The sequence below is a fragment of the Manis javanica genome, chromosome 5, assembly GCF_040802235.1.
Source record: "Manis javanica isolate MJ-LG chromosome 5, MJ_LKY, whole genome shotgun sequence".
Classification (NCBI taxonomy): domain Eukaryota; kingdom Metazoa; phylum Chordata; class Mammalia; order Pholidota; family Manidae; genus Manis; species Manis javanica.
Genome location: NC_133160.1, coordinates 21,742,022 through 21,768,736, shown reverse-complemented (window position 1 = coordinate 21,768,736; position 26,715 = coordinate 21,742,022). Strand labels below are relative to the sequence as shown.

The 26,715-nt window shown below is 38.9% G+C and overlaps 1 protein-coding gene across 5 annotated transcripts in view; it reads right to left on the bottom strand.

Moving 5' to 3' along the window:
- Nucleotides 1–26,715, bottom strand: part of UQCC1 (ubiquinol-cytochrome c reductase complex assembly factor 1) — a 150,092-nt gene that overhangs the window by 28,198 nt on the left and 95,179 nt on the right. For all 5 annotated transcript variants that reach the window (XM_037012775.2, XM_073236684.1, XM_037012776.2 and 2 more), the window contains one exon: nt 17,168–17,276. In XM_037012775.2, the coding sequence (XP_036868670.2) occupies nt 17,168–17,276 (109 nt within the window). The remainder of the gene's footprint in view (nt 1–17,167; nt 17,277–26,715) is intronic.

Below are 26,715 nucleotides of genomic sequence, written 5' to 3'. Positions count from 1 at the left end.
TGATGGTAAATCACGAGGAGACCTGAAGACAGGTTAAGGGGTATGGTGTACATCTGGCAGGCACTAGGGAGCCATCATGAGTTTCTGTATGAGGGCTATTTGACATACTAGTTTAGGAAGATGAGCCAGGCTACTGAATGACTTTCAGGATGGATCTGAGAAGAGGAGTTGAGAGGCAGGGAACAAGTGAAGAAGTCAACAGAGAGTTTAGGTGGAAGGTCCCGACTGGATCTGAGTGTCAGTAAGACAACTGAAATCCTGAAAGAGGTTGTTTTAAAAAAGGTTCCTTGTAGTTCCTCCTCCTCCTTTGAGGACCAGACATGTTTTATACTTAAAGCATGTATCAATGCCACTCAGAAAAGATCAGTTAAACAGAAGGCAATCTACACACAGAGAAAGAAGTCCCTGCTTTCCAGTTAGGCCCCTTCACCTCTAGCCAACCCTATGGAATCATTCACCCAGCACTTTAGGGAAACAACAGGGAAGAGGAATGTTACAGCTGCCTCACCAATGGATCCAGAAATACAGCGCATCTAGGACAGTTGCAATCAATGTCTAGCTCTACGTTATCCTGGGTCTGACCCTTTACTTCCAGAACTTTTTCATGTACCCATCCCGAACTTAGGAGAGCTACAGCCCTCTGATAATGCCCCGTGCAGGGTTAAGCTCGCAGAATAAAAGAGCAGATAGCTACTAGTTTATGGTAGGGCATGGAGTAAGGGGCATCAAAAATCTTGCCTTACCCCAGGAGCTCCTCACAGTGTTAATGCAATCACTCCTTCTTCTGAAGAAAGTCCCCATTAAAATGCAAATGTTATGTAGGACCATTAAAACATTATCCTATTGGCATTCACTAACAATTTAGCATGAATTAGTTTATCAGATAAGGTGGCAGTAGAGAACTCATTCTAACAAGTTAGGAACAGACTCTGAGTTCACTCACTCAACCACTAACATCTGATGAAGGCACTAATTTGATATGCATTAAGCACTATGCTAGACACTGGAACACTGACCTTAAGAGAAAAGCATCAAAAGAGGTGTATGGAAGAGAGGAAGACAAAATGCAGGGATGTATGTAGCACTAGGGAATGGCAAAGGTGATAGTATGATGTAATGAAAAAGAGCCAAAGAATGAATCAGCAGTGATTCATTAAAAGTGATCAGTCTGCTCTGCTACCAATATGTGACAGTGAACAAGCCATTTTTCTTGCCAGGACTAAGTGTCCTCAACTGGAAAAGACTGAATTAGGATCATCTCTGTGGCTATCAAGCTTCTAGATACTGAAGTGACACAAAATATAAATACTGACAGCTGTGCAAGTCTGACCAGCTAGCCAGAGTAGTCTGGACTTCCTGGGAGTCATCACCAAATGGGATTCTTCTGACATCCATGTTTTACCCACTGCCTCAGACCAGACAACTCTAGCATGTTCTCAACCCCATGTTTGTCCCCAAACCACTCTAGCCTCTCCTGTGTCTTTGAGCAGAGGATATTCAATGGCTAGAGGGCAAGAGTGGCTTGGAGAACAAGTAGAAAATCTGGCAAATTGTTGTTCACTCTTATAAATTCTACTCTGGGTTGGAAAATTCTTATCTCTCAGCTTTTTTCCCAAGCTGGAAGCACCCTTAGAAATAACTTTGTCCAGGCTCTTCATCTGCACCTGCTGGTTAATGGTGGAGCAAAGTTTAATTCCCAACTCTTCTGGCTCCAAGACTAGTGCATAGTTTTTCAACTCTCCCATCCTCTCCTTTCTCTAGAGGGAGGATTCTCTTTGGCAGGCAGCTCAGCTTAGGACCTAAAGCACAGCAGATGATAAATATCTTCTGTTCTTGAAAGAGAAGAGGTATAGCTGTAAATATCTGTACTCAGAATACCAAAGGCAATGGAGTTCATTTGAAATATGAAGAACCTTAGCAAAGGGCATAGGACAGGGATGAAAAGGAGGAGTATGGGAGACACTTAGAATGCTACTAAGTCCTTAATGGGAATCATCTAGTACTTCCCCATAACCAGGCACAAACCACAAGCCTGCTGATTCTTAACCCCAGCAGCTGAACTGCCTAAGGCCACAAAAGGGGCAACACACACAGTTTACACCTTTTATTATTCTGATAGATATTTCTCTCCTGGGAGCAGAAAGGGGGTCAAAAGTCCAAAACCAAAAATATATATCTTTTATAAAGTCAGAGCAAAGAAGCATTACAGCAGACAGTTATTAAAAAAAAAAAAGCCTCAGTTAACAGAGCAAAGTAAGAGGTGTTAGAAAACTCACTCCAAATAATTTATTCACTAGGAACCACAAAGGGCTTTCCCAAGAAAAGCAAAAACACCTTTAATTTCCCCAGTACCCTTCTTTCAAAGAGCTCCAAACACTTCACACATATCGCTTTAAATTGCCCTCAAAGGCTCCAAAATAAGGGGTTACTATTTCCCCAGCTTCAGATGGAGAAACTAAAACATTCATGCCCACCCTGCTGTCCAAGTCATCCTAAAAGATTCAGCCAACACTGACTGAGTGCCTGCTATGCACATGACCCATGCCAGGCAGGACAGGAGATACCAAGATGAAAGATATGATCTCCATCCTCCAGAAGGCCAGAATTCAGTAGGGCATGACAGATGTGCACATATATCCTTTTGAAATAAGGCAGCCTATGCCAGGTGCTATAGAAAAGGTCCAAATACAGAACCCATTTTGTCAAGGGACTACAATGTACCAAGCACAGTGCTAAGTCTTTATTAGTATTATTTTGTTTAAGTTACACATCATGTATAGCTTATCTTACAGGGAAAGGAATAGAGACAATGAGAGGTAAAGAGACTTGCCCAGGGCCTCAAAGTCACCAAATGGGATTCTTCTGACATCCATGTTTTACCCACTGCCTCAGACCAGATAAAGTCAGATCTGGGCTTGTGACTAATTATGGTGGCCATAGCCAATTCCTTTAACTTTTCTGCCCCTCAGTTTTCTTTAGCTGCAAAGTGGGGACACTCTCACCTCTATCACAGAGCAATTTGTAAATTGTCTGTAAAATGTCTACAGAGTTTGACCTATAGTATATATCCCAACCAAAAGTAAAAGAGTTAAATAATAAAGTGTGTGAGCAAGAAAAATGAATAATTATATCAAAAATATCTAAATAAGGGAACCTCCATGCTTTCTGGCAGCCACGGCAACAGAGAAGCAGTATCATTATACCATTCTCATTGTTAAATAAAGCGAAGCATATAAGTTCATCAGGACAGATAAAGTTCTTAATTCTTAGCACAGAGAGGCTCGTATATACACATGCACACGCATGCTTATACCATTTTTCCCTCCAACAGGAACAGAGCAAATGGCTCTCCAGAGCCCTGCTGCCCCTCTGACGCCACACTACTGCTGCATGCAATGAAGCACTTCAACAGTTAAAGCATTTTTGAGCCAATATTTTAAGAGTGCAGAAGGTTCCAAATTACATGTAAAATAAACAATGCCAGACTGTGAAAACTCTTGGCTGCAACGTTCTCTGATGTTAACAAGAGTTTCTTTATTACTGTAACCTTTCAGAAGTGAATAAAAATTATTTCTCTGCCCTAGTTTTGCCCTCCAGTAAAAGGGAAGAGAACAGTGACCATGGAAAGAGCTGTACAATGACCTCTCATGAAGGCTAGGAGGCTGGGAAGGGGGCAGTTTAAAACACAAAGCCTTCCATATATATTTCTAGTCAAAGGTTAGAAATTTAGTTTGTGCTGTGCTGATTCATACTGTAAAATTTTATGTCTCTAATACGTTTATGTAACCAAAACCCTTAGAGGACAAGAGGGCATTTGCAAGAGCCCAAATTAAGCTGGTGATGTGGAGAAAACACGAATCTTGACCAAGCCTCCTCAGCTATTCAGTGAACCTCCTTACTCAGAAATTGAATCGGAAGTACCCTTAAAAAACACAGAAGATCATCTATGGGTGGCCAGGACTTAGACAAAATGTTATTTTGTAGACCTTTAAGCCAAGGAGTCTATGAATAATGGACACTCGAAGTATCTCAAAATGCAGCTAGTCTAGATAAAGAGTCTGCTTTCACCACTACAGGAAAAAAGTCACCAAACAAAGGCGAACATGTTATGTCCTCTCAATCTACTCTGCCTTTTCTCACGCTGTTCCTGTGCCTGGAATGATCTTCTTATCCAGTAAACACTTATCTGAAAAAATACAACCCAAATGTCATCTACCCCAAGGTTTTCTCCTCTAGGCCTTCTCAGCGATTTTTAAATATCAAGTCCTTAATTTTACATTACATGTAAATGTAACTCTTAGATGTTGTTTACATGTTTGTCTTCTCCTACTAGACTAGGGAGTCAGGGACAGTATCTTCATCATCTTTGTATCTTCAGTGCCTAGCAGAGTATCTGGAAGCTAGCAGCCACAGTAAAAAGGATGGATAAATGGGAAAAACCTTGTTTGTGTCTGGGAACAGAAATCAGACAGAGAATGATGAACTGCTAAAACAACAGGACACAGGCTCTGGGATTTAACACAGGCTAGCTTTTCAGACTTTCACAGTTGCAGAACGTTAAGTCTGGAAGAGAATTCAGAACTCATCTAGCTCTCCTCCCCAGAGAGGTGAGGTTATCTGACTTACTTAAGCTCACTCAGAGTGGCCAGGCTGGCCAGATCTTCCATTATACCACACCATCCCTTCTCTTCACTATTGAAAATTGTATGTGTAAATATTTATTTGGCAGTAAGATGAAAAATATGATTAAAGTACATAGTATCAGAATGTTACTTCATTATAAACAAATGAACAGTGGATGTCACCCTATGAATTCAAATAACTTGATATAAAATACCTGAGTTGTTCAAAAAGCTAAACATAGCATCACCATATGAGCCAGCAATTCCACTCTTAGCTGTATACCCAAGAGAACTGAAAACTTACATTCAGACAAAGACTTGTACATGAATGTTCACAGCAACATTATTCATAAAAACCCCAAAATGGAAACAACCCATATGTCCATTAACTGATGAATGGATAATAAAATGTGGTATATCCATACAACAGACTATCCATCAAAAGTAATGAAGTATTGAAACATGCTACAACATGGATGAACTTTAAAAAGATTGTGCTAAGTGAAAGAAGCCAGACATAAATGGCCACATATTACATGATTCCACTTACATGAAATGGTAAATCCACAGAGACAGAAAGTAGAATAGTGGTTTCCAGGAGCTGGGGGAGAGGGGAGTAGGGAATGACTGCTAATGGGCACAGGGTTTCTTTTTGAGGTGATGAAAAAATTTTAGAATTAGTGATGATGGTTGCATAACATTGTGATTTACTAAAAAACCACACAACATGGTGAAATTTAATTGTATATGAATCATATCTCCATTTCTTATTGGAAAAAAAGATATAATTTCTACTCTCTAGGAGTTAATGATTTAACAGAAGGAAGATGCTTAAGGACTCATATTTACTGTGGTAATAAGTAATGTTATACAAGTTATAGAAAGAAGGAAACATATTAGTTAAAAATATTAATGTTAATGCTAGAGCCATAGTTTTTAATAATGACCTTTTCAGGCAGTACAGAGTTGTAACTAAGAGCACGGGCTCTAGAATCTGGCAGGTTTGGGTTCCAGGTTCTCATTTACAGTGTAAGCCTAACCTAAGTGGTAGGCTAAAAAATGCTCTTCCAAGATATCTACATCTAATTCCTGGAACCTGTTAAAGTTACCCTGTATGGTAAAAATGGACTCTGCAACTGCCATTAGATTAAGGCTCTGCAAATGAGGAGGTTATCCTGGATTATCCAGGCAGGCATTAAATGTAATCACTTGTATCCTTGTAAGTGGTATTCTATCACTTTGTATCCTTGTAAGAGAGCCCAGATAGAAGATAAAGCAAGAGGAGACTGGAGTGGTTTGGCCACAGCGAAGGAATGCTAGCAGTCATCAGAAATTGGAAGGGGCAGAGAACAGATTCTCCCCTGTAGTGTCCAGAAGGTGAACAGCTACTGCTAACACCTTGATTTCAGCCCCCTGAAACTGATTTCAGGCCTCCAGAACTATGAGAGAATAAATTCCTATAAGCCACCAAGTTTGTGGTAAATAGTTACAACAGCTACAGGAAACTAACACACTAACTTTTCTGATTCTAGTTTCTTCATCTGTAAAATGAAGACATAAATGCTATCTATCTCATGGGTAAGATTATTGTGAAGTATAAAATTCAAACAGTGCTTATAAAGTGCACAGCAAAGAGAAAGTGCTCAATAATTGTTAGCCATTACTATTAGTGAATTGTTTCTGTATTATGCTGCAATCCTCGACTTTCACATGTCACTAGCCCATGGCCAGATTCTGCTCCTCTTAGCAGGGAGAACAGGAAGAGCTGGCAAACAAGAGACCTTCAGGTGGGTTCTAATTTAAACTTACTCATCTCTGCGACAGCCAGTATCTCCAACAGTTAAATGACAAGATCAGACTGGAACAGAGACCCTCAAACTGAAGGGTTTGTTAAAATATAGATTGTTGGACCCCACTTTCAGTTTCTGACAGCAGTTCTAAGGTAGGGCCATAAACTTGCATTTTTAACAATTCCTAAGTGATGCTGAGGCTGCTGGTTTGGGGACCACACTTTGAGAATCTCTGGACTAGATTATTTTAAGGTCCCTTTCCAGTTTTAATAGCCTAAGATTCCCCAGGAACATCTAATAGATGTAGCACTCAAGTAATAAACACTGCTATATCAGACTGAAATAGCCTTAAAACAAAATTCTCTTCCTAAGTAGGAAAATTGGAGATGGGAGGGAATGAGGTACGTGGTAAAGACTAGTTTTAACTTCTGACTAGGCAAAAGGAGACATCTTAAGTCATGATGGGAACAGGAAGAGGCTGTTACCTTAAAGAACATGCTGGCCCCATTTTAATTTATCTTAATCCCATCTTTCTAACTTTCCACCAGACCCCTCCCCCTCACGCCCTCCTCTAGAAACACACCTAGGTGTCTCTTGAATTCATTTATTGGCTTTGCTGCGCACAGTATAATACTGCCTTTGTTAGTCTCCGAGCCCAGCCTCTTTGAGCACAGCGTTCAGTCCCGCTGTTTCTCTACTCTTAAAAAAACACAACCAAGGAATCTCTGAAAAATAATTGTAAAATCAACTACGGCAAATTCAGGCGACGTGGAGACATTCAGACTCTAAATGCTGGTAAAAGAAATAAATTCAGAACATTGTTAGCATTCTCATCTGTCTTTTTTCCCCCCTTAATCTCTATTAGTCCTGATGAATAGGAAACCTCTGCTGCATTGGATTAGAAATTCTGAATAAAAGGGTCCTCAAGTTTGGGATTGCACTGAAGAAATGGAATGCCTCTAGTTTAAAAGAAAACTGTCCTCTTGGTCTTTAGAAGTCCCTGGTATAAGACGGAGGAAGGAAACTGCCATGAGGTTAACTTTTTTGTGGGGTCAAGTATCATGGTACAATAATACTGACAGGGTTAGTTTTGACCCCCATTCTGCTGTCTTCTACCTGCATGATCTTGGGCAAATCAATTAATTTTTCTGGGGCTCCATTTCCTAATCACAGAAGTGACAGGGTGGGACTAGACCTAAAATCCCTAATCTGAAATAGCATCAGAAATCTGGGGAGATTTTTTCCACAAACACCTAACCTCATTCAGATTAAGAACCTTTCATTGAGTGAGAGAATCTCTCAGGCACCCAATTTAACATTCTAAAGTTCATCTATCCTATAAAGTGGATTAAAAGTATTAAATATGAGAGAAAGCAAGAGAACCTATGGGGTAGGATAGGGAGAGAAAAATGAACTTTTTTTCTTGCAAGGGAGAAAAAATTGTCAGAGAAATTGAATCAAGGTGGGATAAGAAATGTTCTGGCCAGACAATAATAAAAAAAACAAGTACCTATCTATTTGTCACCCAATGAGTATCTGAGGAGTGCTACCTAAGGCACTCTGTGTAAGACATCAGGATCCTTATTCCATCTAATGGGTATGACCTACACAAACCCATAATTACAGTACAGCATGTTAAGTCCTATTGCAGAAGTTTGTGCAAAGTGCTACAGGAATACAGAGAAGGGAGTGGCCAAAAATACTGACATTGCTGGGGAGGGGGTTGGGAAAAGCTTCTTGGAGAAGGTACCTTCCAGCTATGTCTTATACTGCCATGAACAGAGGAGATGGGGGTTAAGACCGCTTCAGACAGAGGCAACCACAAAAATAAAAGCCCAAAGCAAAAAGGAATACAGCAGTGAAATACTGGCATGAGTGGAACATGAGTTTGGAACATGGTTTGAATGTGTGTGGGCACGCTCAGGCATGAACATTTGTGTATGGGAGACGTTTGTTGGAACTGAGACTAGAACAGAGCGCTGGAGCTAAAATATGAAGATATCTCTCCCCCACCTCCCAACAATTTTTCACCATGAAAAGTTCCAAACTTATTTTTTTAAAAAGATATAGGAGTAATACATCAGAAAGTTGTTTAATTTTTAGATTCACAATTGTTAATATTTTCTGACATTTGTTTTATCCCTATCTACACATCTTTTTTCTTTTGCTAAATCATTTAAAGATATTAAAACATTTCATCCCTAAATACTTCAGCATGTATCTTCTAAGAGCAAGAACATTCTCTTACACAGGGTTACTATATGGGGTTCTATATGCCACTGCCAAGAAGTTTGAATTTTGTCCCTCAGAGACTTGTAGACAGAGGAGGAATATTATAAGATGTGGGATTTAGAAAGAAAATCTCTGGAAGTTTATACAGTGGTATGGTTCACTAGAGTGGGGAATGTTCAGGAACTAGTTAGGAGGCCATGCACAATAAAGGAGAGATGATGAGGATTTGACATGAAGCAATGGAACTAAGGGAGGATAAAATCCAGAGTATTTTGGGCAAAAAAAGTGACAGGACAACTGGATGCAGAGGATGAGGCAGGAGTTGAGGATGACTCAAGAATTTTAGTTTGGGGCACTGCATTGATGGTGATGACATGAGAAGTGAGATGGGAAAAACAGATTTGTGGAGCTCTTTATCCCGTTTCCTGAGGGAGATTTATTTAGGGGAAGCATTAGTGATCCTTGAAAGGAAGGTGGAAGATGTGAAAAATGGCTTAAGCTGTGCTCAATGCTCTAAGTACTCTAAGTATTGTATAGAAAAGATCAAATGCAACAGGACACCCAAAGAGATTAGGGGCAAAAAAAAAAGGAACAAGTTGGAGAGTAAGTAGGAGTAACTAAGGAGGATGTAATGGAAATGCAGGACAGTGGCAGTGCACTGAGGCAGGCAGGGCTTTGAAAATGGAATTAAGTCACTGTCTTTCTCCTACAGAAATTCCATGAGGTAAACTGAAGATAATGAAGGATATCAAATTCACTTACTCATTTACTCATTCAGTCAAAAAACATTTACTGAATGCCTACTAAGTAAAAAGCTCCATGTAGTATTGCAGAAATACAAAGAAAATCAAATATGAATTAGACCTCAGGAAACTCAATCTACGATTGAAATGAAAATAGCTATGACAGAGATAAATGATTATGTGCATAGATAGGAGTTTTGTACTTATATTTCAAATACAGAAAGGTTTATAACTTCTCTTTCAGGGACACTATCTGAAATGGAGTGAGTCCAGTATCCACTCAGAAGGAAAGGTGAACTGAGCCATCAGACTGGCATTCTCGCTATATGCACTCCGGCATCTAATCAGTTAGAAAAACAGCCTAAAGCACATACTCCGTGCACTTTATTTTTTATTAAGGTATCACTGATATACAATTTTATGAAGGTTTCACATGAGCAACATTGTGATCACTACATTCACCCATGTAGTAAGTCCCCCCCACGCACCCCATTGCAGTCATAGTCTATCAGCATAGTAAGATGCTATAAAGTCACTATTTGTCTTCTCTGTGCTATACTGCCTTCCCAGTGCCCCCTCTGCATTATGTGTTCTAATCATAATACCCCTTAACCCCCTTCCCCCTCCCTCCCCTCCCATTTTCCCTTTGGTAACCACTAGTCCCTTCTTGGAGTTTGTGAGTCTGCTGCTGTTTTATTCCTTCAGTTTTGTTTCGTTGTTATACTCCAAAAATGAGGGAAATCATTTGGCACTTGTCTTTCTCTGCCTGACTTATTTCACTGAGCATAATACCCTCCAGCTCCATCCATGTTGTTGCAAATGGTAGGATTTGTTTTCTTCTTATGGCTGAATAATATTCCACTGTGTATATGTACCACATCTTCTTTCACCACTCATCTATTGATGGACATTTAGGTTGCTTCCATGTCTTGACTATTGTAAATAGTGCTGCAATAAACAGGGGTGCATATATCTTTTGGAATTAGGGATCTTGTTTTCTTCGGGTAAATTCCTATGAGTGGAATTCCTTAGTCAAATGGCATTTCTATTTTTTGTTTCTTGAGGAACCTGCCTGTTGCTTTCCACAATGGTTGAACTAACTTACATTCCCACCAACAGCTTAGGAGGGTTCTCCACACACTCTAGCAGTTGCTTAAGGCCTGAGGGTATGAAGCTTGTGGAGAGAAAGGAATCCATCTACTACAGATACATCTTCAGTTGGGCCCTGCTTAAATTCAGGAGCCAATTCCAAATCTAATTGCTCTGCCTTCTAAGAATTTAGCCTTCTCTCCCCTAATAAACAAATATCCACTCCAACAGCTTAGGATATTTTTAAAAACTTTCAAAAGAAGGACTGCTATCTGAGAATAAGTATTCTTATTTAAAAGGCCTTGAATTTAGGGGATTGCTCAGTATTTACACTCCACCATTTGTATTACTGGCCACAAAAACTATACCATTAAAGTGGTTCTTGTTTTTTAAAACAATACTGTTGGCAGTGAGTTTTAATTCTGACCTAGAGGCGCAAAGTATTGCAAAATTTTTACGTCGTAGTAAAGAGAAGAATTTGATTGAAGATTGGAGGGGGGAGGGGGAGTGGAGGAGACGGGAATGAAATTACAGATGCCTGGAAGGAAATTTCCAGAAAAACTAAAGTATGAGTAATTCTTACTTTTACCACCTTTAGATTTAAAGCCTTTGTTAGTTTAGAAACATAAAACACCTTATGTATAATTTTTTTAATCAAATAATTCTATTAGAAGCCAAGAAAGCATGGAAAAAAACAAAAGAAACACTGGGGGTAGAGGAAACAATTTCTCATTTCTTTATCTTCCAATATTTAAGATTAACAGCAAACAAATATCTTCCAATAAAAAAAGGATACCTCCCACCCCACTTCTTCTAATGCTTAATAGAGGGTTTCCAAAACCATCTTCTTTCATCAGATATTTACTGAGCATACATTCAGCCAAAGGACCATGATGGGCACTTTGCAGAATACAAAGAAGGATGCATGTGATCCTGCCCCCCAGGAATTTACCTGGAAGGTGTCTTGGATAAAGTAAAGGTTCCTATGGCCAGGATTCTCACCTGGCCCTGGTCGGCTCGCTCACTACACATGTGTGGGTAATACATTGTTATTGACTCTATATATAAAGAGCTTTGCCCAGTGCTCTGGGCAACATAGTGGCACAGCTGCAGGGCTGCAGGAGAGCAGAGACTGGAGCAGTGGCAGCACCAAAGATAGAGACTCAGAGGGCTGTGGGGGCAGAGGCCCAGAGGCTGAGAACGGCTCGCTGCATGCAGACTCGCTCTGAGTGGACAGGATTCTAGTGACTGACCTGCCACCGTGGCAAAAAAGTTGAGTATAAACCCTTCACCCCAAGAATGTTCCATTGTCATTTTTCAGTCTCATTGAATCCATAGTGAACTTGTCCAGGGCTGAAACCCATTGGCAAGATAGTGTCAATACACACTGTGGATAAAATGAAGGCTCCTGTGGCAAGGATTATCACCTGGCCCTAGTTGGCTAGCTCACTACATATGTGTGGGCAATCTGTTGTTTCTGACTCTCTAAAAGAGCCCCACCCAGTGCTCTGGGAGACAAGGTGGCACAACTGCAAGACTGCAGGAGAGCAGAGCAGAGCCTGGAGTGGTGGCAACACCAAGGACAGAGACTGGGATGGCTGTGTGGGCAGAGAGGCCCAGAGGACGGGTGTGCGGGTAGAGAGATTCTGAGGCAGAGACCGGCTTGCTGCACACAGACTTGCTCTGAGTGAATAGGATTTTAGTGATGTGATTGATCTGCCACTGTGGAAATAAGGTTGGGTATAACCCTTTCACCCCAAGAATGTTCTACTGTCATTTCTTTGGTCACACTGAACCCATAGTGAACTTGTCTGGGGCAGAAACCCATTGGCAAGACACACACAAATGACAATGATACAAATCAGAAACAGTTAAGATTCTGAAGGAGGGTACATATAAATTATTAAGGTAGTTCTAGCTAGGGGAAACTGACATTAGCTTTCAAATGTGGGGTGGAGGGATGTGCAGGAATTGGGCCTGGAAGGTTCAGGCAGTCTAGGTGTTTTGTACCACATGAGAAAATACACTAGACAGGAGGAGCAAGGCATTCAACTTGGCTGGAGTGAAGAGTATGTGAAGCAAGGATAGAATGTTCATTGAGTACTTACTACATGCCAGGCACATATTTATGCTTCAAGAAGAGGTAGGGAAATGAGTTTGGAAAGGTAGTCTGGAGCGTGATCACAGAATACCTTGCAAAGTCAAGTCAAATTTTTATAAAGGAGTCCAGTTCAGTCCACAGCTCCTCCACCTCTTTCTAGGCCTCTGCACCATCCAATCAAGCAGCACTGCTACAGAGCAGGAGACATGAGATGACAGGAGGTTCATTGTTATTCTGGAATGGTGCTAGCAAGACATCATCTGAAGTACTGATGAGGCAACTGCCATGCCAGTGACCACTGATAAAGATAAATTTGCAATTTCTCAACTACAGCCCATTCCTACCCATCCCACTTAAGTCTCCATGGCTTGAAAAGCTTAAACTTGTTCATTGTAAGCCACAAGATGGAGATGTCTGGCAGGCCAGAACTGAGAGGAAGTCCTTTGGCCAGCCTAAGGTCACCATTAACACTCTGAGCCACTGCCTTGAGCTAATTTTTATGTTTGTTTTTTAAGTTTGGTTGAAATGTCACAAATGGAAAAATTAAGTAAAGTGCAGGGTTAGCCACAAGACTGGACACACCTGGTTGCAGACCCAGCAAAAGAAACTTAATTCATTAGTAGGAGAGGCAGAAAGTGAAATTTACATCTGAAATCTGCCTGCACCAGGAGAAAGTACAGAGGCCAAAGGCGCTGTCTGTTTTTACAGCTGCATCAAGGCTTAGTTCTCTACTCCTACCAACACTCAGGAGTGAGGCAAGGGCCCAAGGAAAAATGGTCTCCAACCTCTTCAGCTGCAACTCAGCTCACAAAGGTTTTTAAGAACCAGTTAATGAAATAAAACAAGACCATATGAGGTGATATAATGAACTTGATTTCCACAGCTAATTTATATGTTTAAATCCCAAATAATGTTTTTTTAAAGTCAGAGCCCTCTAAATTATTGATGTGATTTTTGTAACCTCAAATTTACACTTGCTTTTTATATATTAGCTTCACTGATGATATATAAGTCAGCCTTATTTTTCACAATAGCTGGGTTCCTAAAAGAGCATAAAAAGTAAATTTTTGTAAAATAAAAATTTTCCCATTGAATTAGACTGGAATTCAAATTTCAAAGGAATTCTTAAATCAAATTTCTGATTCATCATTAATTCAGAAGTGGCTCTCCCAGTTCTCAACCTTCCTCACATCAATCCATTCAAGTAAAGTAATGGCCTCCAAGGATTCTCTGGCACAAGAAAAATCACCATACATTAATCAGTCTTATAAATTCTACTTTTTATATGAGTTTTCTTACAGATGTACACCTAGGATGCCAAATAACACAGAGATAGATTTGCAAATTACCACCTTCAAATCATAGAAACTAGGAAATTACACTCACGCACACAGGGTTTTTTTAAACTAAGAAACTGAAGCCTGGAGGAGAAAAGACCTGTCAGCCAGGGTCAGAACCAGGCCAGACTGGCTCCCTACTGCCTACTACTTGTCTCCATCCACATGTCCCTAACTTTCTCATTTCTTTAGGTTGTACATACACAAACACACTCACAACTTGAAGTGGTTAATATATTACTGTTTCCCTGATTACAAAATAAATTACTATTCCCATGTCTGTTTATACCATCATTTGGAAAGGGGGGGATGGAATATCAACTCAATTATAATAGAAAAGGCATAACAGTAATTTCCCAACTCTTTCAAATTTCTGTTATTTTTAAATCACCATTTATAGTCATTGTGATTAAACTGGAACTCAGCATTTCTCTTTATGGAGGCAAATTTAAGAATCTGCACTCTGCGAGCATTATAGATAATCTAAAACCTTGCTATTTAAAGTGTGGCTGCTCCTTCCCCACCCTGCCTCACCAGTGGCACTGCCATCATCTGAAGCTTTTCAGAAATTTACAGTCTCTCCCCACCCAAACCTACTGAATTACAATTTGCATTTTAACAAGAACCACAGGTGAACTGTATGTACATTAAAATTTGAGAAATACTGATCTAACACTCTTCTCTATAGGACAGTATCATATCTAGAATAATTCAAATAGGAAAAAAAATGGCTGGATAAAATGGAAGAAAAGGAAAGACTAACTCCTGTAGGACTGCACTGATGTACACATGGACCAGAGACTAATAAATCAAGTATGATCTATCTGATAACTAAGTTGGCTTTAAAACAGAATTTCAGAGGCTGAAGTTTAATTTATTTGTTCATTCAACAAACACTTTAGTCATCCAAAGTTTACTGTGCAAGCAAGAAACTATGCATAAAACAGGTTTCCTGCCTTTACAAAGCACAGTCAAGTAGAAGGGACATTATAAAGTAACATAGGAGAAGGCTCAAAGTGTTAAATATTGTAATGAAGATACATAAGTAAGTCCAACAGGAAATTCATGGGAAGGGGTGGGTGCAACTGAAAGATTCCTGTAGTCCAGGAGTCAGCAATGTATGGCTCGTAAGCTATTCAGCTTAGCGACAGCTATGGCTGAAGTGGTCCAACTTCCAGCAGAGTTTAGTCAACAGTGATAAGAAAAACAGGCCAATTAATGGAACAGCAACTGTGTAACTGCATCGCAGTTAGGCAAGGCTTTGGCTGGCCAGGGGATATCACCGGTCATCATTAAATGAGATGATTTGAGACTCCCAGCACCACCCTATGTCCACTGCCTGCTGCCACTGAGTTGGATAGTAAGTATTTGAGGGCATGTGGAACTCTCAGCTTGATGAATAACTTAAAGGTTGCTGTTCCCACTCTGGGCAGCAAAGATAGCAGGAAGGCATGACAGTGAGAAAAATGAAAAAGGAACCAAAGAGCACAATTACAAAAAGTTGACTACTGACTCCAAAACACCGATGGTGATATTCATTTAAAACTTCAATATATGCAATCACCTTCTTAGAATGAACAGAAATGCCATTGATCTGTTATCCCAAAAAAAGGAATGTAAAGATATCTGAAGATATTTAGGTGAACCCATGTCTACTGTACTTCTTACATGTTTAGTTCCTTCAAAGACAAGAGAATTTGGAAATACCCTCAACCCAAATTTTCAGTACAATCATTTTCATGATTTAGTCTCAAAGACTATAATTTTTACACACAGAGCAAGTACATGATATCATTAGACAATAACACAGGAGTGTGTGAAAATAATTACAATAAATGAAAGTAAAAAGGATCTCTCATTTAACTCCTATGCAGCTTTGGAAGATCTCCAAGAAATATTGTTAAATGAAAAAAAGAAAATTGTACATAGGTACATAGAGAATATCATATATAATAAAGTATACCCACACAAAACCAATACCACATATTTTCTATAGGTAACATAGGAAAAGGTCTTAAAATATGTATACTAAATGGAAACAGTGATTACTTTTTGAACGGAGGTCACTGGCCAGGATTGAGATTGATGATTAAAAGGATTTCAGTCTTAGTTAAAATATTATGAATTTTTAAAAAACTAAAATAAAAACATATCTAACATATTAAGTAAAAAAAAGTCAAGATTCAAAACAGTGTTTATATTAGAAGCCACTGGTTTTACCTTAAAAGAATATACATTTGTATTTGTATAGAAAACAACTACAAGGATACATAATGACTCAAAAATTATACTTCTGCAGAGTTGAACTGGAAAAAAGACACTTCACATTAAAAGCTTTTTACTGTTTAATTTTTATTCTGTGAATATGTGACTTCTATAAAACATCAATAAATTTTGTTTACTTCTTGGTCTATAGGGAGAACTTTGCTCAGTAATGAAAGGAACCAAATTAACCCATTTCGTGACTTCATCTGATGGTTCTGCTTTAGAGGCTTTCAAAGTGCAAGGCAATGAAATGGGAAAAAACAAGGAAATACAACATTCTAAAACATGCTCTAGCCACATAAAATACACAATACATACAAAGGAAGAAGTTATTATTTATACAACCAACAGTATTCTAATATTTTGCTTTCATTTTTCTATTGTCATCACATTCTAAGTTATATATTCTCCTTCCTCTGGTTAATTATTAAATGTACCAGCATACATTTTCAGTAGACACACTGCTAAGTATTCTAGGTTATTAGTGATCAAGGATCTTGTTTTTCAATTCCCGAGAACAATGTAGGCCCCATGCCAGGTTCTTCTCATTTGAACTAATTTAGAGGAGGACTGATTCAAATACTAAACTGGTGACAAAGGCATACAGTCCTAAATTGGATTACTAATTGATTTCCTCCATTCACCAAATCCAGCCCTCTGATCACCATGACTGTGCTTAATAATTCCGTCTCCATGTACAGGATGTCCTATACTGAAAAATCACAATAACAGGTGCAAACACATAAAGTGTCTGTGGCTTGTCAGTTTCCATAGGGGCAGGTACAACTCTAGCTGAATTATCACTTGACCTTAGGCAGCATTTCACAGAAATCTGAAAGCAATGTGAATATGTATGACTTCTATAAAACATCAATAAATTTTGTTTACTTCTTGGTGTACAGGGAGAACTTTGCAGATAAAACTTCAACTCAAGTCAGGCAATCCTGGAATTCAATTCCAGGACCAGAATCTGATAGCATTCACTTACCCCCATGACTCTGCCACGCTGCTCAACATCCTCCCACATAAAATGAACTATGACACGGCACATGTACTTCCCGCTCCGGCCTTCCTGCTTCATTCGGACTAGACACATCCTGGGTGGGAAGAAAACATCAAAGAGTTACTTGCTGTTTGCATTTTTCACATCATACATTTCTGTGGAAGATCAGCTCATTTCAGGGATTTCAGCAAAAGACTAAGAATCAAGTAACTGTAATTGATCTTATTTAAAAAACAAAACAAAGCTTTTATTGAGGCATTATAACACAGATACTGTAAAGTACATAAATCTTAAGTATACAGCTTGATGAATATACACTCATGTAAGCACCACCCAGATCAAGACACAGATTATTTAGAACACCTCAGAAGGCTCTTCCATAGAGGAAATGGACCACATTTAGTTGTTAGAGGATAAGCAAGTCTAAATCCTTTGTTTTGCTGATGAAAACAAGGAGTCCTACAAAAGCAAAGTAATTTTTCCAGCACCACAGACTAGACTGTAAAGATGGGTATACTATTGCACTATCTAATACAGAGGCCACTAGCTATCTGTGGTTATTGAACACTATAAATATGAACAGTAGAAAACTGAGATATAGTATATATTTAAAAGTTCAAATATTTAGTTCAATAAAAATATCTCAAATTTTTTATATTGCTTACATGCTGAAATACTATTTCAGATACACTATGTTAAAACCTATTAGTTCTAATATCCCTGATGAACACAGATGCAAAAGTCCTCAACAAAATATTAGCAAACCGAATTCAAAAATACATCAAAAAGAAATTCCATCATGATCAAGTAGGATTTATTCCAGAGATGCAAGGATGGTACAATATTAGAAAAGCCATCAACATCATCCACCACATCAACAAAAAGAAGGACAAAAACCACATGATCATCTCTATAGATGCCGAAAAAGCATTCGACAAAATTCAACATCCATTCATGATAAAAACTCTCAACAAAATGGGCATAGAGGGCAAGTACCTCAACATAATAAAGGCCATATATGATAAACCCACAGCCAACATCATAGTTAACAGCGAGAAGCTGAAAGCTTTTCCTTTAAGATCAGGAACAAGACAAGGATGCCCACTCCTCACTTTTATTCAACATAGTACTGAGGCCCTAGAAACAGCAATCAGACAACACAAAGAAATACAAGGCATCCAGATTGGCAAGGAAGAAGTTAAACTGTCCTTGTTTGCAGATGACATAATATTGTACATAAAAAACCCTAAAGAATTCACTCCAAAACTACTAGAACTAGTATCTGAATTCAGCAAAGTTGCAGGATACAAAATAATACACAGAAATCTGTTGCACCCCTATACACTAACGATGAACTAGCAGAAAGAGAAATCAGGAAAACAATTCCATTCACAACTGCATCAAAAAGAATAAAATACCTAGGAATAAACCTAACCAAAGAAGTAAAAGACCTATACCCTGAAAACTATAAGACACTAATGATTCTTAGTCTTTTGCTGAAATCCCTGAAATAAACTGATCTTCCACAGAAATGTATGATGTGAAAAATGCAAACAGCAATAAATGGTAATACATCCCATACTCATGGATAGGAAGGATCAATATTGTCAAAATGGCGATCTTGCCTAAAGCAATCTACAGATTCAATGCAATCCCTATCAAAATACCAACAGCATTCTTCAACAAACTAGAGAAAATAGTTCTAAAATTCATATGGAAACCACAAAAGACCCCGAATAGCCAAAGCAATCCTGAGAAGGAAGAACAAAGCAGAGGGGGATTACGCTCCCTGACTTCAAGCTCTACTACAAAGCCACAGTAATCAAGATAATTTGGTACTCGCAAAAGAACAGAACAGACCCATAGACCAATGGAACAGACTATCGAGTGAAGATATAAACCCAAGCATATATGGTCAATTAATATATGATAAAGGAGCCATGGACATACAATGGGGAAATGACAGCCTCTTCAACAACTGGTGTTGGTAAAACTGGACAGCTACATGTAAGAGAATGAAACTGGATCATTGTCTAACCCCATACACAAAAGTAAACTCAAAATGGATTAAAGACCTGAATGTAAGTCATGAAACCATAAAACTCTTAGAAAAAAACATAGGCAAAAATCTCTTGGACATAAACATGAGCAACTTATTCATGAACATATATCCCTGGGCAAGGGAAACAAAAGCAAAAATGAAGAAGTAGGACTATATCAAGCTGAAAAGCTTCTGTACAGCAAAGGACAACCATCAATAGAACAAAAAGGTATCCTACAGTATGGGAGAATATATTCATAAATGACATACCCAATAAAGGTTTGACATCCAAAGTATATAAATAGCTCACTCACCTCAACAAACAAAATACAAATAATCCAATTAAAAAATGGGCAGAGGATCTGAACAAACACTTCTCCAAAGAAGAAATTCAGATGGCCAACAGGCACATGAAAAGATGCTCCACATCACTAATCATCAGGAAAATGCAAATTAAAACCACAATGAGATATCACCTCACACCAGTTAGGATGGCCAACATCCAAAAGACAAACAACAACAAATGCTGGTGAGGATGTGGAGAAAGGGGAACCCTCCTATACTGCTGGTGGGAATGTAAACTAATTGAGTAACTGTGGAAAGCAATATGGAGGTCCCTCAAAAAACTAAAAATAGAGATACCATTTGACCCAGAATTTCTACTCCTAGGAATTTACCCAAAGAATACAAGTTCTCAGAATCAAAAAGACATATACCCCTATGTTTATCACAGAACTATTTACAATAGCCTAGATATGGAAGCTAAGTGTCCATCAGTAGATGAGTGGATAAAGAAGATGTGACACATATACACAATGGAATACCATTCAGTCATAAGAAAGAAACAAATCCTACCATTTGCAACAACATGGATGGAGCTAGAGGGTATTATACTCAGTGAAATGTGCCAGGCAGCGAAACACAAGTGCCAAACAATTTCCCTCATTTCTGGAGTATGACAACAAAGCAAAACCGAAGGAGAAAAACAGCAGCAGACTCACAAACTCCAAGAACGGACTAGCGGTTACCCAAGGGGAGGGATGGGGGAGTGCAGGTGGGGAGGGAGGGAGAAGGGGATTGAGAAGTATTGTGATTAGTGGGGGGGATCATGGGGAAGACAGTGTAGCACAGAGAAGACAAGTAGTGACTCTGTGGCATCTTACTACACTGATGGACAGTAACTGAAATGGGGTATGGGGGTAGGCTTGATAATATGGGTGAATGTAGTAACCACAATGTTGCTCATGTGAAATCTTTATAAGATTGTATATCGATGATACCTTAATAAAAACAATTTTTTAAACCTGCAAAAAAATTAATTAAAAAATAAAATAATAATTTAAAAAAGAATGTAAGCTCCTTTGAAAGCAAAGATCAAGCCTGGATTTTTGTTTTTGATTTTGTTTTTACCATTGTATACTCCGAATTTCAATGTAGTAGGCAATCACTATATACTTGCTGAGTAAATAAATGAGTAAAACATCTCAGAGCCAAGTTTAGGGCTCTCCCCCTAACCACACTGCCTCTAAACCATCCAAAAGGCTCTTTGCTTAAGACCTTATATAAGAATTTAAGAATTACATCTTTTAAATTAGTAAATATAATATTTAATTATAAAAATACATAAACAGTGTCACCAAGTTTCCTAATTTCATTCTTATGACCATACTTATTTCTATTATCTCTCATTACTTACTAAGCAGCTACAACAGGACTACTCACCTAAGAGACAATTCCTACTATAATTATGGAATAGTTGATCTAAACTGGCCATTCTATCTCCATACACAATTAATCCTGCCCATTAAAATCTAGTAGCAATAGTATGGTACAATGGAATGACTCTAGTCTGGCTTGCCTCAACATATTTGTTAATGACTAAGATGGAGAAAAGAAAACACACATCAAATCTGCAGGTGAGAAGAAGCTAGACAGAAAGACAAATATGTTGGATGACCCAACTGTAAACCAAAAATAATACTTCCACAGGCTGTTTAAATGGGCTGAGTCTAACAGGATGAATTTGAACAGGTATAAATCTAAGGTCCTGAACTTGGGTCTGAAAGAACAACTGTGGAGGTCCAGGATAGGTGAGTCACATCTATCTATGTGTGGAGAAACCTTACAGGCTTAAATTGATGGTATATATTCAAAAAGAGTGAAGAGAATGATGAGGTTGCCCCCCCAAAAAAAAATTAATGTGATTTTTATATACAATAATGGAAATGTAATATCTTCAATGTGCAAAGTGAGATTTTTGTTCTACTCAGTACAGATCAGATCTACATGAAATACTGTCCATAGTTTTGAACATTAAATTGTAAGACACAAGAGGGAGAGATGAAAAATCAGGAGATATATAACCTGGAGAAAAACAGAAGAGTTGCCTTAAATAGTGTAGAAAAGTTATCATACTGTTTGTCCAAGAGTTAAAATCAGAACCAATAAGTAGGCCACAGAAGGAGAAACAATTATCCAACTTCAAATATTGAAAGCAACAATTTTCCAACAGGAAAGTTTTTAAAGATTCGAAAGATGGAATGAATGACCTCAAAAAGTAGAGAACTTGGGGGGGAGAACCAAGATGGCAGCATGAGTAGAGCAGTGGAAATCTCCTCCCAAAACCATATATATTTTTGAAAATACAACAAATACAAGTATTCCTAAAACAGAGACCAGAAGACACAGGACAACAGTCAGACTACATCTACACCTGCAAGAACCCAACGCATCGCGAAGGGGGTAAGATACAAGCCGCAGCCTGGCGGGACCTGAGTGCCCCTCACCTCAGCTCCCAGAGGGAGGAGAGGAGTCCAAGCCGGGAGGGAAAGGGAGCCCAGGACTGCTAACCACCCAGCCCTAGCCATCCACACTGAGAACACAGACACACAGTGTGTGAGGCGCTGGATACTAGGGAAACAGGACAGTAAGACCTGTGAGTGGGTCCCCGCAGCTTGCGCACCCAGGACAAAGAAAAGTGAGTCCTTTTTGAAAGTCTTAAAGGGACAGGGACCCCACAGCTGGATGGAAGCATCCTGGGACACTAAGCCCAGATGCTGGGAATCCCAGGGAACTCTGGGCACCCTAAGCCCCTGGGCAGCAGTGCAGCTCGGAGGCCCCTCACAGCGATAAACAGCCTCCCACCCGTTCCCCCTCCAATGTGGCTCCATCATATTGGAGAAGCAGCCTGAGGCTGGCCACACCCACAGCAACCGTGGAGCTTAACTCCACAGCAACTGCAGAGCTCCACAGCAGCAGGGCAAAAATTAGAAACCCCGCCTGCATGCAGCTACCCAGCACAAGCCGCTAGGGGTAGCTGTTCTCCCAGGAGAGGAAGGCCACAAACCAGCAAGAAGGGACTTTCTCTTAGCCAACACATGTGCCAGCTCCCCACAAATACCTCTATCACCATGAAAAGGCAGAAGAATTTGATACAGACCAAGATCACAGAGGCAAACCCTGAGACGGAGATAGACCTAACCAATCTCCCTGAAAAAGAATTAAAAATAAAGCTCATAACCATGCTGATGGAGCTGCAGAGAAATATGCAAGAGCTAAGGGATGATGTCCAGAAGGAGAATATAGAAATGAAACAATCTCTGGAAGGATTTATAAGCAGAATGGATAAGACGCAAGAGGCCATTGATGGAATAGAAACCAGAGAACAGGAACGCATAGAAGCTGACACAGAGAGAGATAAAAGGATCTCCAGGAATGAAACAATATTAAGAGAACTGTGGGACCAATCCAAAAGGAAAATATCCGCATTATAGGGGTACCAGAAGAAGAAGAGAGAGAAAAAGGAATAGAAAGTGTCTTTGAAGAAATAATTGCTGAAAACCTCCCCAAACTGGAGAAGGAAATAATCGATCAGACCATGGAAGTACACAGAATCCCCAACAGAAGTGACCCAAGGAAGACAACACCAAGACACATAATAATTAAAATGACAAAGATCAAGGACAAGGACAGAGTTTTAAAGGCAGCTAGAGAGAGGAAAAGGTCACCTACAAAGGAAAACCCATCAGGCTATCATCAGACTACTCAACAGAAACATTACAGGCCAGAAGAGAATGACATGATATATTTAATGCAATGAAAGAGAAGGGCCTTGAACCAAGAATACTGTATCCAGCACGATTATCATTTAAATGTGAAGGGGAGGGATTAAACAATTCCCAGACAAGCAAAAGTTGAGGGAATTTGCCTCCCACAAACCACCTCTACAGGGTATTTTAGAGGGACTGTTCTAGATGGGAGCACTCCTAAGGCTAAACAGATGTCATCAGAGAAAATAAAATCACAGCAAAGAAAGCAGACCAACCAAATACTAACTAAAGGCAAAAAATAAAATCAACTACCCACAAAAGCAGTTAAAGGAAACAAAACAAAAGAGCACAGAATAAAACAACCAACATATACAGAATGGAGGAGTAGGAATAAGAAGGGAGAAAAATAATCACCAGACAGTGTTTAAAATAGTTCAATAAGCAAGTTAAGTTAGATAGTAAGATACTAAAGAAGATAACCTTGAACCTTTGGCAACCACGAATCTAAAGCCTGCAATGGCAATAAGTACGTATCTTTCAATAATCACCCTAAATGTAAATGGACTGAGTGCACCAATCAAAAGACACAGAGTAATAGAATGGATAAAATTCTATGTTGCTTACAAGAGACTCAGCTCAAACCCAAAGACATGCACAGACTAAAAGCCAAGGGATGGAAAAAGATATTTCATGCAAACAACAGGGAGAAAAAAGTAGGTGTTGCAGTATTAGACAAAATAGACCTCAAAACAAATAAAGTAACAAAAGATAAAGAAGGATATTTTGTCATGATAAAGGGCCCAGTCCAACAAGAGGATATAACCATTATAAATATATATGCATCCAACACAGGAGCACCAACATATGTGAAACAAATACTAACAGAACTAACTAAACGAGGAAAGAGAATGCAATGCACTCATTTTAGGAGACTTCAACACGCCACTCACTCCAAAGGATAGGTCCACCGGACAGAAAATAAGTAAGGACACAGAGGCACTGAACAACACACTAGAACAGATGGACCTAATAGACATCTATAGAACTCTACATCCAAAAGCCACTATTTACAATAGCCAAGAAATGGAAGCAACCTAAGTGTCCATCAGTAGATGAATGGATAAAGAAGATGTGGTACATATACACAATGGAATATTATTCAGCCATAAAAAGAAAACAAATCCTACCATTTACAACAACATGGATGGAGCTAGAGGGTATAAATAAGCCAGGCGGAGAAATTCAAACACCAAATGATTTCACTCATATGTGGAATATAGGAACAAAGAAAGACTGACGGAACAAAACATCAGCAGAATCACAGAACCCAAGAATGGACTAACAGTTACCAAAGGAAAAGGACTGGGGAGAATGGGAGGGAAGGGAGGGATAAGGGTCAGGAAAAAGAAAGGGGGCATTATGATTAGCATGTATAATGTTGGGGGGGATGGGGAGGGCTGTGCAACACATAGAAGACAAGTAGTGATTCTACAGCACCTTACTATGCTGATGGACAGTACTGTAATGGGGTTTGTGGGGGGGACTTGGTGAAGGGGGGACCCTAGTAAACATAATGTTCTTCATGTAATTGTAGATTAATGACAAAAAGAAAAGTAGAGAACTTGGCTATTTCTGAAATACTTGGTGGGAACTCAGCTACCTGGCAGATAGTTGAATACAAGATCTCTAAAGTCCCTTCCAACCTTGGGATTTGCTGATACTGTGATTCTAAATTTGTAACCTCTTGAACCCAGTCAGTGCCTAAGAAATAACACTTTGTGGCAATAAAGACAGGTCATGGGAAAGATTTGTCTACTTCATATAGTATAGGACATATTCCAAGGCAGAAACAAACTGGGGAAAATTCAACAGTCCTTTTTCTTTAAGATTTTTCTTAAAGTTAATCAAATCACTCATGTCAGCCTCTCACCTGAAAAGACGCTGTATGCTTTGATGCTTAAGTGTCGTCAGGGGCTAGCTAATTCATCAACAGCAACAGTGAGGTAATGGAATTCTTCATTTATTTGAAAATTCTGTACTCTGTTAATATACCTGCCCTCTGAGGTTTAAAAGACATGGATTTTCTCAGACCATAAACTTACTAACTATATCAATACAGGGTGAAGTGTTTTTTATTTCAAAGCAGTTTCTTCTATGGCCCTTATATAGATAACAGCAAGTTCAAACAGTTATCTAGACTTTAAAGATAGAGAAAATGGAAGATACTTTCTAGATGCTGACTGACACATAATTCACTCAATGAAATTAAATTGACTCAAATGACTCTTTGAGATAGTAACCCTTTCTTACCAGCCTCAACCCTGTAATTAAACACTAATGTCACCAGGGCTGGAAAACTACAAATTTGGTGAATATTTACATTAGTAGAACTATGGTATTCAGAACAAAGAGAAATATAGATACATATAGTTCCTAGTGTGTGAGGGTATATATATATGAGATGCTGTGGGGATTAGAGTCATGGCTAAAAAGAACTCAGCTTCCAAAAAGCAGATAGTCTCCCAGGGCAGACAGAATATGCCATTTAGAATGAGCCCTAAAAGAGAATGCAGTGTCCCAAGAGGAGCACAAAATGCAATGGAAGTTTCAGATGATTACTTTTGCCTCAATGGGATCAGAGAAAGCTTCATGGAAAATGAAACACTGTACCTGGGGCTTAGAAAGATCAGCTGAAGTTGGACAGAGACAAAAGATAAAGAGAACTTCTAACGGATAGAACATTATGAGCAAAGATAGGGCTGTAAAAAAGCTCAGCACATGTAAGGGAACCATGAGTACCTATACTTTATGGCAGAGCAGGTACAGGAAACAGAAAAGTATGCCAGAAAGGTCATGAAGGGCTTTGAAATGTCATGCTAAAAAGACTAGACTTTACTCACTAAACAAAAGAAAGCCAGAGTGTTTTTACACAAGCCAAGGGATGTAATAAGATTAGCACCCTGGCTTTGACAGCAGATGACTCTCTGAGATATTAACCCTTTCTTAGCAGCCTCAACCCTGTAATTAAATATTAATGTCACCAGGGCTGGAAAACTACAAATTTGGTGAATATTTACATTAGTAGAACTATGGTATTCAGAACATAGAGAAATATAGATACAGAACAGAAATAGAAATATAAACTAATATGTTCACCTGCCTTTTAAGATATGAAACCAGCAAAATGTGTTATAAACTATACCTAATTCAGCTAATACTAGGAGTTCAGAAAATATAGATTCAAGCCTGCTAAATGAAGAGGGCAAATTCTAATTACTCTTAAAATATTGTACCTAATTAATTCAATGGGCACTTAAATGAAAGAAAACATTTTCAAATATAAAGCTCTATAGCAAATTTCATCACACATAAAGTTATAAACTCAAAACAAAGAATTAGTCTTTTCATCAACAGAAGCGTGTTCTGACAGGGAAAGATTCCCA